Source organism: Podarcis gaigeae, assembly GCF_964106915.1.
Source record: "Podarcis gaigeae genome assembly, chromosome: 14".
Taxonomy (NCBI): Eukaryota; Metazoa; Chordata; class Lepidosauria; order Squamata; family Lacertidae; genus Podarcis; species Podarcis gaigeae.
The window spans coordinates 13,376,045-13,390,404 of NC_139690.1; the positions used below are offsets into that span (position 1 = coordinate 13,376,045).

At 40.5% G+C, this 14,360-nt stretch overlaps 1 protein-coding gene across 1 annotated transcript; it reads left to right on the top strand.

The window, feature by feature from the left end:
• Positions 1–1,226: 1,226 nt before the first annotated feature.
• Positions 1,227–10,860, top strand: DUT (deoxyuridine triphosphatase). The gene is made up of 6 exons (XM_083712963.1): positions 1,227–2,348; positions 4,027–4,118; positions 5,955–5,999; positions 8,509–8,583; positions 10,415–10,485; positions 10,718–10,860. Exons 1-6 carry the CDS (start codon positions 2,188–2,190, stop codon positions 10,772–10,774), a joined length of 501 nt encoding a protein of 166 aa, XP_083569089.1. The 5' UTR covers positions 1,227–2,187; the 3' UTR covers positions 10,775–10,860.
• Positions 10,861–14,360: the final 3,500 nt, after the last annotated feature.

Here is a 14,360-nt window from a genome sequence, read left to right on the forward strand (position 1 = left end):
AGAGGGTGGTGCTTGGGGGGGAATTGTCATCGCACCACTCCTTGGTGTGTGGAGTGCCTCAGGGTATGATACTCTCCCCGATGCTTTTTAACATCTTTATGCACCCCCTCGCCCAGCTTGCCCGGAGTTTTGGGCTGGGCTGCCATCAGTATGCCGATGACACCCAACTCTATCTGTTGATAGATGGCCATCCTAACTCGGCCCCAGACACACTGATCAGATGTTTGGAAGCTGTGGCAGGATGGTTACGTGGGAGCCGGTTGAAGTTAAATCCTTCGAAGACAGAGGTCCTCTGGCTGGGACGGGACGATATGGGATTGAGGGGGCAACTCCCATCTCTTGCGGGGGTGCAATTAGTGCCAGCACCATCCGTTAAGAGTTTGGGTGTAATCTTTGATGCCTCCCTCTCCATGGAGGTGCAGATTACAGCTATAACAAAGGCGGCATTTTTTCATCTCCGCCAAGCTAAGCAGTTGGCTCCTTACCTCTCTCGCCCTGACCTAGCCACTGTGATCCACGGACGGTCACCTCCAGACTGGATTATTGTAACTCGCTCTATGTGGGGCTGCCCTTGAGACTAACCCAGAAACTCCAGCGGGTGCAGAATGCCTCTGCGAGACTCCTTACGGGGTCTTTGCTGCGAGATCACATTCACCCGGTGCTATACCAGCTGCACTGGCTCCCGGTGGAGTACAGGATCAGGTTTAAGGTGCTGGTTTTAACCTTTAAAGCCCTATACGGCTTAGGACCCTCGTACCTACGGGACCGCCTCTCCTGGTATGTCCCACAGAGGAACTTATGGTCTTCAAATAAAAACATCCTGAAGGTCCCAGGCCACAGAGAGGTTAGGCTGGCCTCAACTAGAGCCAGGGCTTTTTCAGCTGCAGCTCCAATCTGGTGGAACGCACTGTCACAAGAGACTAGGGACCTGCGGGATTTGACATCTTTCCACAGGGCCTGCAAGACAGAGCTGTTCCGCCAGGCCTTTGGTCAGGGTGCAGTCTGACTCCCTCCTTTGGCAATCTTTACAGAACTTAAGCTTGATGGTTGCCATCAATTGGATTTTAATTAATTTTTATAATGAAATGTTTTTAGAATGTTGCACTATTTTATTGTTGTTAGCTGCCCTGAGCCCAGCTTCGGCTGGGGAGGGCGGGATATAAATAATAATTATTATTATTATTATTATTATTATTATTATTATTATTATTTATATCCAAGCTTTGCTCCAAGTCATGCAAGGTGCTTCAGCTGCCTGCTCCCCATTTTATCCTCACAACAAGCCTGCGAGGTAGGTTAGGTCAGTGAGTGGCTGAATAGAGATTAAAAACCGCTGCCCCCATCTCCCTGGTCTTAATCCAGCACTCTAACCACTGCACCACACTGGCCAATGGATGAAGTAAGCACCATCGAGTTCAGTGGAGACTTCCTCCCATGTAAAATGTGCATAGGCTTACTAACTCGGGTCTTCTTTCCTATAGCGGTGGGCTTTTTTTAAAACAATAGTTTTAAACGAATATATTTATTTGACATGATTATAATAATCAAATCTCACCCCCTCCCCGATATGGAGCTGCTTTTTTGCGGAAGGGGGGAGATCACAGAACTGTAGAGTTGGAAGGGATTCCTAAGAGTCATCTAGTTGAACCCCTTTGCAATGCAGGAATCTCAACATGCTGCCATCCAATTCGAAACCATACCGGACTCTGCTTAGCTTTTACAAACGTGCTAGCAGTTGTTGTTTTTTTATTGCTGGTGGAGGGCAGACTGCTATCTCGCCACAATTCCGCTAGAACTGAGGGTTTCTCCATTTGCTTTGCTCATTTGGGCAGCTCCCGCTTTATCCAGTAGAAAAGGATGAATGGAAGTGGGTGGGTTCCAGTACGAACTCAGAAAGTCGTTATGCGAGGGTAGCTTGGGCTCCTCTACAACCCCCCCCCCCCCACGCCATATCTCTTGCCTCTAAAACAAGAGTGACTGACGGCACATCCTTTCCCCTCATTCGCCCCGCCCCCCTCGCGCGCCCATTGGTGCTGGGGTTGAAATTTTCGCGCGCGCGAGGGAGGCGGTTAGGCGGGGAGGAGAAAAGCGCGGGCTTTTCTTCTTTATTCTCCTCAGGATTAACCGCCTCTCCTTATCTCCGTTTCTCCCGCCTTTTTGTGTCTCTCTCTTTTTCGCGCGCCCAACATGCCTTGTTCTGAAGCGGACCTCGCCTCTTCCCCCAGCAAGAGGCCAAAGGTCTCCGGCTGCGAGGCGCCCGGCGAGAAACTCCGCTTCTCCAAGCTGTCGGAAAACGCGTCCGCTCCTTCCAAGGGCTCCTCCCGGGCTGCGGGCTATGACTTGTACAGGTGAGGGAGAGGGCTTTGGCCCACCGCCGCCGCTAAACAATGGGTATATATATATAGAGAGAGAGAGAGTTCGAATCCTGCTTTTTTCTCAGCGGTTTTAACAATATAAAAAATATATATAGTGCTCGAATCCTGCTTGCTTCCCAGGGGTTTAACAATATAAAGAAATGTATAGTGCTGGACTTCTGCTTGCTTCTCAGAGTCCTTTAACAATGTATAAATAGAGAGTTCGAATCCTGCTTGCTTCTCAGAATGGTTTAACAATATTTTTTAAAAATAGTGCTTTAATCCTGCTTGCTCCTCAGAGCGGTTCAGCAATATAAAATATATAGTGCTAGAACCCTGCCTGCTTCTCAGAGTGATTTAACAGTATTTTTTTTAAAAAAAAAATAGTGTTTGAATCTTGCTTGCTTCTCAGTGTTTTAACAATCCTGGAAAGAGCCCTTTTCACTTTGAAGATCAAGGTGGAGAGAGAGAGTTGCCACAACCCATTTATCAAGGCCAGGAGTCGGTGCATTCAGCCCCACACCTGCTATTTGTGTCTTTAAGAGGACTGGGTGAATTAGTGGTGGATGAGGCTAAGGCAGCCCTGTGTAGGGAAGCTTTTAAATGTTTGTTTTGGTATATGCTGGAAGCTGCCCAGAGTGGCTGGGTCAACATAGTCAGATGGGCAGCGTGGAAATAATAAAATTATTATTTTATTAAAAATTTATTTGGTTTTTCAAATTAAAATTTTACAAAGATATATCAGACATAAATCATAAAAACAAGATTCCAAGGAATCTCCTGGGCTTCCACCCTTCCCTTTGTGGGTCCTATTAATCATTTCCTCCTGCATTTTTAAGGTGATCCACATCTTTTACATCTCCATTGTGTCCAGAATTCACCCTTAAACTACAAGAGATATTCCAATCCCATGAACAATTTCACAAGTAGGGGTTTTCCAAATGAAACAATTCCTATCCCTGAATTCCTGGAATTTTGGCTAAGTTGCTTCTTTCTCCTGCAGTCATTAGCTATGGGTCTGTCACAAAAAGATACTTATTATTTAAATGTATTGTTTTGCATTTCCTCACAGTGGTGCTTAAGGTGGCTAATAGCTGGGGGGTCTCCGCACCCCACCACACCCCGTAATTCAAGCACTCCTCAAAACCTGCCTGAGAGACACATCACCTAATCTGAGATGGGGTGGTCATAGAGCGCAAAGTGACTTCATTTTCATGTGCCTGGAGGCAGGCTTTAGTGCAAAACAGTAGCGTTAAGCACCCCTTTAGATTGCTAACCTGGTGTTACTATCTTTATACTGCAATTATCTAGGACAATTTTAGTCTTCAATTTATTTTAATTTTTATTTGCACTCAGGACCTATCCTTATCTCCACCTTCCACCATGCAACCCAGTCGGAAATGTTTACAGCCTGTACAATTCCTTGTTTTTCAGAGCTAGAGTGACCAGATGGAAAATAGCTTGATGTATACAGTAAAAGGGAATTTTGACACATGTGATTCATCACATTCTGGGGCCAAATGGCAGAGGAAGGCCATTCCCTTCAGGCATTGTGAGCTCCCAGAACACCTGGCTGGTTATGCCTAGAAATTGAATGCTGGTCTGATGGTCATGCTTAACAAGGCAATTGGTATTTCTTCTGGTAATAACATAAATTTGCTTGCTTTTCTAGTGCATATGACATTGAAATCCCTGCTTCAGGGAAGGCTGTAGTGAAAACAGACATTCAGATTGCCCTTCCTTCTGGATGTTATGGTCGAGTAGGTAAGTTGCACAACAGAAAGCTTCTAATCTTGCAAATTGCTTCTTAAGACTATTCTCCTGAGAACTATGCAATAAGAATGTAAATTCTCTATAAGTATTTCCTGGAAATGATCTGCAAAACCTGCAGGAGTACATTAGTTCTATGGTCCCTTGTATTGAATAAGTACCATATTTTTCCATCTATAAGATGCCCCATGTATAAGACGCCCCGTATTTTGGGGGACTCAGTTTTAAGAAAATGGGGAAAGAGGTATGCATTTATAAGACGCCCCCTAATTTCTGACATTATTTTTTAGGAAAAAAACAGTCTTATACACGGAAAAATAAGGTACTTATGGGTTTGCAGCTTAAAGCTTTATTTAGCAGCCATATTAATACATTCATTTATGTAAAACTAAATTTGGAACACCTTAATTTTTATGTATCTGAAGCCTGGTTTTTTGTTGCTTTCCATTTGGAAATCTGAAATTATACAAATACCACCCATAAAGTCCAGTCCTAAAATTTGTTGGGTCTGCAAATACAATTTTCTCTTTTGAAATCAGTTAAAGACTCTTGTCCAGTTACATAAATGGTGAATTGTGATAGCACCATGTTATTTCTTGCTGGTCCAACAATGCTTACCTCTTGGTAGGGTCCAGACCTCTACTTAAGATTAAATCCAGGGTTGCCTCACTTATTGGTTCCATGTTATTAGCAGATCAGGGTTTTGGGATGTGATTCTGTAAAACATTTCATTGGGCATTTAGCTTCAATAAATGAAAGCAAACCTAGTGTGTGTTGCACACTACTACAACCTTTGTAGTTGTCCTGAGCTTAGTACCAGCACAGAAGTGAACTCATTTGAGTTGCAACTTGCTTCAACACATCATTTGTATTCCAGTCCTTCAAGAATTCTTGTATATGCTTAACGTCAAATCAAAATGCTTATGATTGCAGTACCTTTTTGCTTATATAAAATGAGTAACAAACCTACACTGATGGGCTAAAATGTTTTTTCCCCACCTTAACTGAAAAGAATTGCAACATACTGAAGAATGTACTGTAGCGGTTTTGTCAAGCAATGTAGGTTTCTACTGAAGTTGGGAATAACCACACCAGATACCATAACGCTGAACAAGAAGTGTGGATAGAGCGTTCCTTCTTAATCCTGGCTACCTTAACCAAGTTAGCCATGTCCATATGTGTCACTTAATAATGCTCACTAGTGTGAGTGCAGCCATGCAAACAATTATTCTAAATGCAAGACAGCTCTCTTATTAAAGCCATTTTAGTCTTTGTGTTTTATTTTATTGCTGAAAGAAACTATATAATGCCATTAATTGGAACATTTTAGAAATATTTGTGAAATGTGAAACTATTAGTATTGAACAACTTGCCATGGAGGTAAGGTAAAGGTAAAGGTAAAGGTACCCCTGCCCATACGGGCCAGTCTTGACAGACTCTGGGGTTGTGCGCCCATCTCACTCAAGAGGCCAGGGGCCAGCGCTGTCCGGAGACACTTCCGGGTCACGTGGCCAGCGTGACATCGCTGCTCTGGCGAGCCAGAGCCGCACACGGAAACGCCGTTTACCTTCCCGCTGGGAAGCGGTCCCTATTTATCTACTTGCACCCGGAGGTGCTTTCGAACTGCTAGGTTGGCAGGCGCTGGGACCGAGCAGCGGGAGCGCACCCCGCCGCAGGGATTCGAACCGCCGACCTTTCGATCGGCAAGTCCTAGGCGCTGAGGCTTTAACCCACAGCGCCACCTGCGTCCCATGCCATGGAGGTACATTTTACAAAAAATTAGTTTTGATTTTTTGTTTTTAAAAACTATTTTCCTTTCTTTTTGTTTAGCTCCTCGCTCTGGTTTAGCCGCAAACCACTTCATAGATGTTGGCGGTAAGTCACTTGTTTCTTACACTTTTTAACACTTGGTGGCTTTATCATATACCAGTATATGATAGTAGAAACATACATTGTTGAAATTGACAGCTGGGTTCACAAGCAGTTGAGACATCTGATATGGCTAACTTGTAGATGGAATAAATCAGATCTCTATCCTAGGTGTTTGCATCGTCAGTCAAATGAGGTTTAGCTTCATGCTACTTTGCAGGAATAGAAGTTAAAACCTTTAACTGGCTTGTTCTAATATTATTTCCACCGCTGCTGCAACTGCCACTCAACACAAGCCTTCAACAAACTACTTTAGCTGTTTCAGTAGAGCATGAAATTAACATGGGTTTGACATTTATGCTGCTATGTGTACCATAACCCTAGATTCATAGCTTTAGTTGCAAAATACTGCAAAATCTCATTACTGTGGTGATTTTTAGGTAGTCCCTGAAGCATATACTCTCATGAGGCTATGAGGTGCCCAAAGACCCTGAAGCATGTTTTACTTCATAACATTTTCAATTTAAAGGAAGCACATGTTATATGCAACATTAATGTCTTGGGTATAACGAAATGGAGAGAATTTAGTGCTGTATTACCAGGGGACCACGTGGAGTTGAGGTGGGAAACACACTTTATGCTACATACCCACATCTAACTTGGCCCCATTTTGACCATTCCATTTGCATATCTTTGTCATTGCAATAACTTCACTGGTGGGAGATCCTTCGAAATCCTGTTTTCCTCAGCAAAACTTTTAAAACTGACAGTAATAATATGCAAACTCTGATAAAGAGTTTGCTTAGGAAATAGAGTACCAGATGCTGTGTCTAGAGAGGAGAAATATAGATCTGGATAAGTAAAGGTGTTTATTTAAGACATCAATTTAGTTTCTGGAAAATATCCTACTTAGTACTTACTTGAATAGTTCATTAGTGTTACTTCAGCCACACATTGAATATTTGGAATAGCTGGTTCTTGTTATATGTAGTCTTTGCAGTTGAATAAATTAACATAATTCCAGAGAACTCTTCTAACTTATTTTAAATGCATACAAATTAAGAATAAATTTTGAATGCTAATTTCAACATTACAATTGAGTTTGGCTATCTCCTGCTTTTTGTTTTGCTCCTGTATTAAAAGCTTGGGAAATTCCTTATGCGTATGAATAGTTGAAGGTTATTGTAATTCTGAAAAAGCCATTATGGAAGTTTCCATAATCTGCATGTGTGTGCTTTTGGAATGAAGGATTTCAACAAAATGTATATTGTTAATCTGGCAGGGAGAGTACAGATTTTCATTTTATTGCTTAATATTCTTGACACCCACAATGAACTTATGTGGGTTGCACGTTTTCGGGTTACAGACTGCGCCGAACTTAGAAGTACCGGAACGGGTTACTTCCAGGTTTTGGCGCATGTGCAGAAGCGCCAAATCACGTCGTGTGCACAGACGGGGTGGGTTGTGAACGTGCCTCCTGCATGGATCACGTTCGCAACCCAAGGTTCCACTGTATCTGTATTCTGTTACATGGTTTTATTTGGTTTGCTGTTAAATTCCTTGAGCAGTCCAGTATTATCTACTTTAGCTGCTTTGACACAAGTAGAGGGAAATAGTAAAGAGTTGTCTACTTGTTCTGAACTTCCCTTGCTGTAGCTTTTGCTAATTTGTATTAATACAGTCGTACCTTCGTTAACGTAATCCTCTGGTTATGTAAACTTAGGGATGCATGCAAGGGAAACCCGCAAGTATTTTACTGGGTTTCGCTGCATGTGCATGTGTTGCGGAAACCTCAGGATCTGACCGGACCTTCAGAACGGATCCTGTCCGCAACTAGAGGTACCACTGTACAGTACTGAGAAGACAAGGCTGTTTATGTAAGAACTGCCAGCAGTGGCTCCCTTCACGCCCCTCTTTAAAGTAAAATTGTAATAATTCTACACTATAAATGGCCTTTATGACCATTTGAAACTAACTGCAAGCTTGAGACTGGAGTTTTGATATTGAACCAGTACTGTTGTATTAAACCTGGTTAAAGAAAGAATACTTTATTAAACTGGAAACAAGTTATCCGGCCTGAACTTTTCCCCTCACATTCTATTGTGGTTTGTAATTTGGCATTAAGCAATAATTGCCTGTAACATAAAACAGTGGTTTAAAGCAGGTGGGAAATCTGCACCCTCCAGATGTTGGAAGACTGCAACTCATGATCTTTGGTGGAAGTTGGAGTCCAGCAACATCTGGAGAGCCTGATTTAAAGAGACTAGGCCTTGAAGCATCAAAGCTAGTCAACAAGGATGAAGGTAAGCATGCAGACCCAGTGCCATTTCTTGTCTTGAGCCATAAATGTTACATCTGAACTAGCCCACTTCAGTGTGATACAGGTTGCATCCAAATCAGTTTCTTATTTCAATATTCAGGTGTTCCTAGCAGTCAAGTAAAAGGTGGAATTCCTTAATAAATGTATAATGAAAAACATCTACTTTCTTACATTACCTGATGTTATATATTACAGCCGGGGTTATTGATGAGGATTACAGAGGAAATGTTGGTGTTGTACTATTTAACTTTGGAAAGGAACCTTTTAAAGGTAAGAATTAAACTTTGAAGTGTAGATATCCACCTGAACTTTGTAGTTTTTTAAAAAAGCTTTCTCTTTTATTGTGTCCTTTTTAGAAACATGTAAACATTCCAGTCCTCAATATGAAAGATCTAATGTAGTTTAAAACTTCGAGCTGGTTGCGGCCTTATTTTAGCCTTGGTGATTCATTTACAAAAAGAGTTTCAATATGCTAGGGTTGTGTAGTTAGCCTGGTCTGTATTTTAGAGGATGACCATTCTTCCTGGAGTTTAAGAAGCCTCTCCAAGGGAAAGTAAATAGCAGAACTTCTCTACAGTATTGCTTTGTGTTTTCAGGTTCAATAGTCCTCTTGCTACAGCTAGTGATGTGAGGTGAGAATATCCTCTGCTAGAATATTCTAGAGAATATTTTCTGCTAGAAAATTCTCCAGAGAATATTCTCCACAAACTGTAAATTCTAATGTAAGAACCAGTTTTACAACCCACATTTAAAAGATATAGTAAATAATAAGTCAAGCTGTGATATTGCCAGTGTAAGTAATGAATAGTAATTTTTTTGATCCAGTTACATTACTGGGCATTGTGTCATTCACCATTGGAAGTTCTGAGATGTGAACTACAGAAAACATTTTTATTTTAGTTTTTAAAATGCTATTCATTTAATGTGATGAACAATTTAATTCGTATGTATTTCAAGTATATGTAATAGCCCTTTTTCTATTTTGGTGTGACCTTATTCTTAGCAATTCTGTACCCTTGGCCATACAGTGTTTTGTTTTGTTTTGTTTTGTTTTGTTTTTCCAGAAAGTAGCTTTAATGCTTTATACAGTACCTAGGCCTATACAATTATGCGTAACTGCATATGAGGTGGTCTTGATTTAAACAGTTGAGGTCTCTTTATTTTTCTTTTTGAAGAATGTGAATTCACTGTATTGCCCCATTGAATAAAAGTATACAGTGTTTTGACTAAACATGTATATTAACTAATGAAAATTCTCTAATATTCTCATTCATTGAGAATATTCTCCAAAAGATTATTCTCAAGAATTTAACATCACTAGCTACAGCAGCAAATGACTGCTCCAGATGTTATTAAAAATATTAGAGTTTGTGGTGAAACAAAACTCCAATGATACATCTAGTTAAATACTTAATCAGAATAATACATAGTGATGTATTAAATTGAAGTTGGATCGCCAAACTTTGAAGATGAATGAAGACTGTACTGAGGTACACGAGTGGTACCTTGGGTTAGATACTCTTCAGGTTACATACGCTTCAGGTTACAGACTCCGCTAACCCAGAAATAGTACCTCAGGTTAAGAACTTTGCTTCAGGATGAGAAAAGAAATCATGCTCCGACGGCAGCAGGAGGCCCATTAGCTAAAGTGGTGCTTCAGGTTAAGAACAGTTTCAGGTTAAGAATGGACCTCTGGAATGAATTAAGTACTTAACCCAAGGTACCACTGTAATGGATTCAAGACATAGTCTGATGGAACAGGATGCAGGCAGCATTGCTAAGCAAATTTAGGTCTAGTCAGTGATTGGGAGGACTGAATGAGGGTAGATTGGTTTTAAATCAGACTGATTTTAAATTACGTTTTCTTCTAAAATTAATAGTTGGTTCACGCAGACATGCTAACTGGCTGCATAGCTGTTAGAACATTGGTTTACAACAGTAGTGGCGGCTAATTCAAAACTTTTGATTACGTAGCTCACATGTACTGAGTTAATATATATGCTTAGTAAGGAGCCATAGAATTGCAGGATAATTTATACTGTAGTGTTCTTAAAGTGTTGATACTATGAATTCTTAAACCCTTTTTACTTTGGCTTTGAAGTTAAAAAGGGGGATAGGATTGCCCAGCTTATCTGTGAGCGCATCTACTATCCTGAGCTTGAAGAAGTCCAGGTAAGAAACTTCAAATACTTTGTATCCACAGCTGATTTATTCTTTTTAAAAGGAAGGAGAGGAATTAAACCCTGCTGAATTATACTTTAGCACAAGAGTTTGTCATTCACTATCCACTGCATTTTATTAATTAATATTGTATCTAAACATGAAATATATTGTGGTGGTCAAATGATTTCCAAAATTATAGAGACAATGGCTTTGAGAAATTAATCACATGCTTATCTTTTAGGTTTTGGATGAAACAGAACGTGGCTCAGGAGGTTTTGGATCAACTGGCCAGAAATAAGGATAGCTGTTACTTGTAGTAAATGATTTCATTTCCCTTGTTTTTGTATAGAGCATTTTTGTATAAATAAAACTTCTTTTGGTAGACTTGCTTTCTGTTCATAAAGAGTTGCTGAAGTTACAACCATTATTCAAGGAAAATAACTTGAATATGTGTTACAACATACTATTCTCTGCCTACTTATGTTCAGTAGCGGTCAGTATCATGCTAGTAGAGGGCAGAATAATTTTTCAAGTGAAAACTATTAAGAACTACAAAAGGCACTTGAAGCTCTTCACAGAATTACTTACAAAATATCAGTGAAGTCATAACAAAAAAAGTTTATAAAATCACACTTAAAATAAAGACTGAAACAAAAGCAGCAAGAAGCAAAGAAAAAAATAAAATGATCACCTAGCAAATGCCTAGAATATGAATAATCTAAAAGCCAACAGTGATGCCAGTACGTCTAGGGAGGCTATTATATAGTGGGACACCACAACATAAATAGTCCTATTCCTGGGTGCAACAGACGTGATCCGCATCTCTCAAACTAATATGCAAAACAGAAATTGCTCATCAGATTTTATGCTTCCTACCCAGTTCTTGACTCAGAATGAAATATTGAGGGGAAAATGTTTAGGAATGCATACTATTTATGTCTGGGTCCTTAACTGACCACCTGACTCGCTTTTTGAGAAATGACTATTAAGTGTTTATAATCTGCCTTCACCAATACTTTGTTAATGTTCATTTCTACTGAGATTGAATTAAGAAAAGAGGCAATATTCAACAATCACAGAATCCATAAAACAATTCCAACAAGCAGATTAACATCTTCATAATGAAATGAACAAAACAAACAGCAGTGAGGAGAACAATTAGAATTTCCAATTAAACCAAATGCCTGTTAAAGAAAACAGGATATCCAGATGACTTTAGCAACAGTTCCCAACCCCTATCTCCTGGGTATCCCATTCACGGCCCCTTTCTGTGCCAACAGACTTTACAACTGACATTTCCAATGAAAGAAAACTGCCATTCTCCTTATCAGTTGAAGGCCCAAATGCAGACAGTTCCAACAGAGAAAAGTGGGAGGCATCTAAGGGAACCAGTGTGGCTGCATAAGGAGTTTACAGATAAGCTGAGATGTAAGAAGGGCATGTACAAGAAATGGAAGAAAGGGGAAATCACAAAGGAGCAGTATATACAAGTAGCCAGCAGTTGCAGGGTGAAGGTCAGGCCGGCTAAAGCTCAGAATGAGTTCAGGCTTGCAAGAGAGGTTAAAAATAAAGGTTTCTTCAGAAGCAAAAGGAAGAACAAGCAAGTGTTAGGTCTTTGCATGGAGACGATGGAGAAATGCTATTGGGTGACAGAGGAAGTGGAACTACTCAGCACCTATTTTGCCTCTGTCATCACCCAAAAGGAAAGTGATGCCCAACCTGGTGATAACCAAAAAAATGAAGTAAGGCAGGAGCTGCAGCCCAAGACAGGAAAAGAGGTAGTAAGGGAACATCTAGTTTAAGTGAATTCAAATCTCCAGGACCTGTAAAGGAGCTTGTGAATGTAATCTCAGAGCCTTTTTCTATGATCTTTGAGAATTTTGGAGAACAGGTGAGGCCCCTGCAGACTGGAGGCAGGCAAATGCTGTACCCATCTTCAAAAAGGGGGGAAAAGGAGACCCCAGGTAACAACCGACTTGTGAGTTTGACATCAATACCAGGCAAGGTGCTAGAACAGATAATTAACCAGAAGAGGATGCTACGATCATGACCTAGTATGGGTTTCTAAAAGTCTTCAGGCAAATCTCATTCCTTTTTTTTATGGAGTTACAAGTTTAGTGGATCAGGGGAATGCTGTGGACACAGTATATCTTGATTTCAATAAGGCTTTTGACATAGTCCCCCATGATACTCTGGCAAGGAAGCTCGTAAAATGTGGGTTAAATGAGGTAATTTAGGTGGATTTGTAGTTTGTTAACTGACCAAACCCAAAGAGTACTCATTAATGGTTCCTCATCATCATGGGTAAAAGTGACTAATAGGATGCTAGGACTAATAGGGTTTTGTCCTGGGTCTGTTGTTCAACATTCATAAATGACTTGGATTAAGGAATTGAGGGGATGGTCATCAAATTTGCAGATTACGCTAAACTGGGAGGGGTAACTAATGCCACAGAAGACAGAATCGGAATTCAAAATAACTAACAGATTGGAGAACTGGCCCCAAGCTAACAAAATGTAATGTTCTGCACATAGGCAAGAAGAACCAGGTTGAAAACACTTGGCTTACTAACCGTGCATGTGAAAAAGATCTAGGGGGGGTCACATGTTGCAGCAGCAAAAAAAGCTAAGGTTATTTAGGCTGCATAAACTAGAAGTACAGTGTCCAGATCAAGGGAAGTAAAAGTACCACTCTGTTCTGCCTTGATCAGACCACACCTGGAATACTGTGTCCAGTTCTGGGCACCACAATTTAAGAAGGATGTTGACAAGCTGGAATGTGTGCAGAGGAGGGCAACCAAGATGATTAAGGGTCTGGAAACCAAGCCTTATGAAGAATGGTTTAAGGAGCTGGCTATGCTTAGCCTGGAAAAGAGAAGATATGATACCTATGGTAGGACTCAAACCCGTGACTTCAAGTTATGAGAAAGAAGATTCTGACTAAAACTCAGGAATAGCTTTCTGACAGAGCTGTTCAACAAGTCTCCCTCTGGAGGTTGTGGACTCTCCTTGGAGGTTTTTAAGCAGAGGTTGGATGGCCATCTGTCATGGATGATTTAGTTACAGTTCCTGCATTGCAGGGGGTTGGACTAGATGACTTGGGGTCCCTTCAAACCCTACAACTCTTATGATTCTATGAATTAAGACTAGCTGCTGAGCATCATGTACCTTTGTCCAGCTAATGCTAAAGGAAAGCATCTTAAATTATTCCTACCTGATAGACAAAACATTTTACTTTATGATTCATGTTTCAAAACCTATTTTAGAAAGTATTTTGCTGAAGAGAAACTGCAGAACCCATGCCAGGAAGGATCTGGGGAAAATCCATCTACTTCAATGGGAAAGTAATGCTTTCAAGTTCACCTCAAGCTGAACTTTTCCAATATAAACACTGAAGAATTATTAAGCTTTCTAACTGCTCTTGTTTCCCAGTGGCTTCCAAGTGCATCCTGCTGAACTAGCAGCCTACCAGCATTTTACTTATGTCAGCATTTAATTTTGTCATCCTGAGCCACCACAGTGTAAAGAGTTGAGAAAACAAATAACTTAAAACATGACTTAACTGTAAATATACAAAATATAAACCAACAGATAAAATTGCTTTTTAAACGGCATGGGCAGTCTAAGAATCAAGGGGGGGGGGAATTGTATATAGCTAGGTCTAATTTCCAATATTATTACCATCTACAGATCTTTAGCTCAAGCCAACATGCAAATGATTAACAATAGGGGGAGGGGTTACTGCAGAGGGACAGGTTTATGAACTAGCGTTTTTATTTTAATACATTTTTATCCTGCCTCTCCTCAAAAGAGTCCACAGTGACATACATGGTTCTCCCTTCCTATAATGTATCTAACACAACTTTTTATAGGGTAAGACAGTGA

Coding starts and splice junctions, on each gene's coding strand:
- DUT (XM_083712963.1), top strand. CDS start 2,188: ATGCCTTGTTCTGAAGCGGACCTCGCCTCTTCCCCCAGCAAGAGGCCA. Junction 4,119..5,954: donor TGGATGTTATGGTCGAGTAG/GTAAGTTGCACA, acceptor CTTTTTGTTTAG/CTCCTCGCTCTGGTTTAGCC. Junction 6,000..8,508: donor CCACTTCATAGATGTTGGCG/GTAAGTCACTTG, acceptor TATATATTACAG/CCGGGGTTATTGATGAGGAT.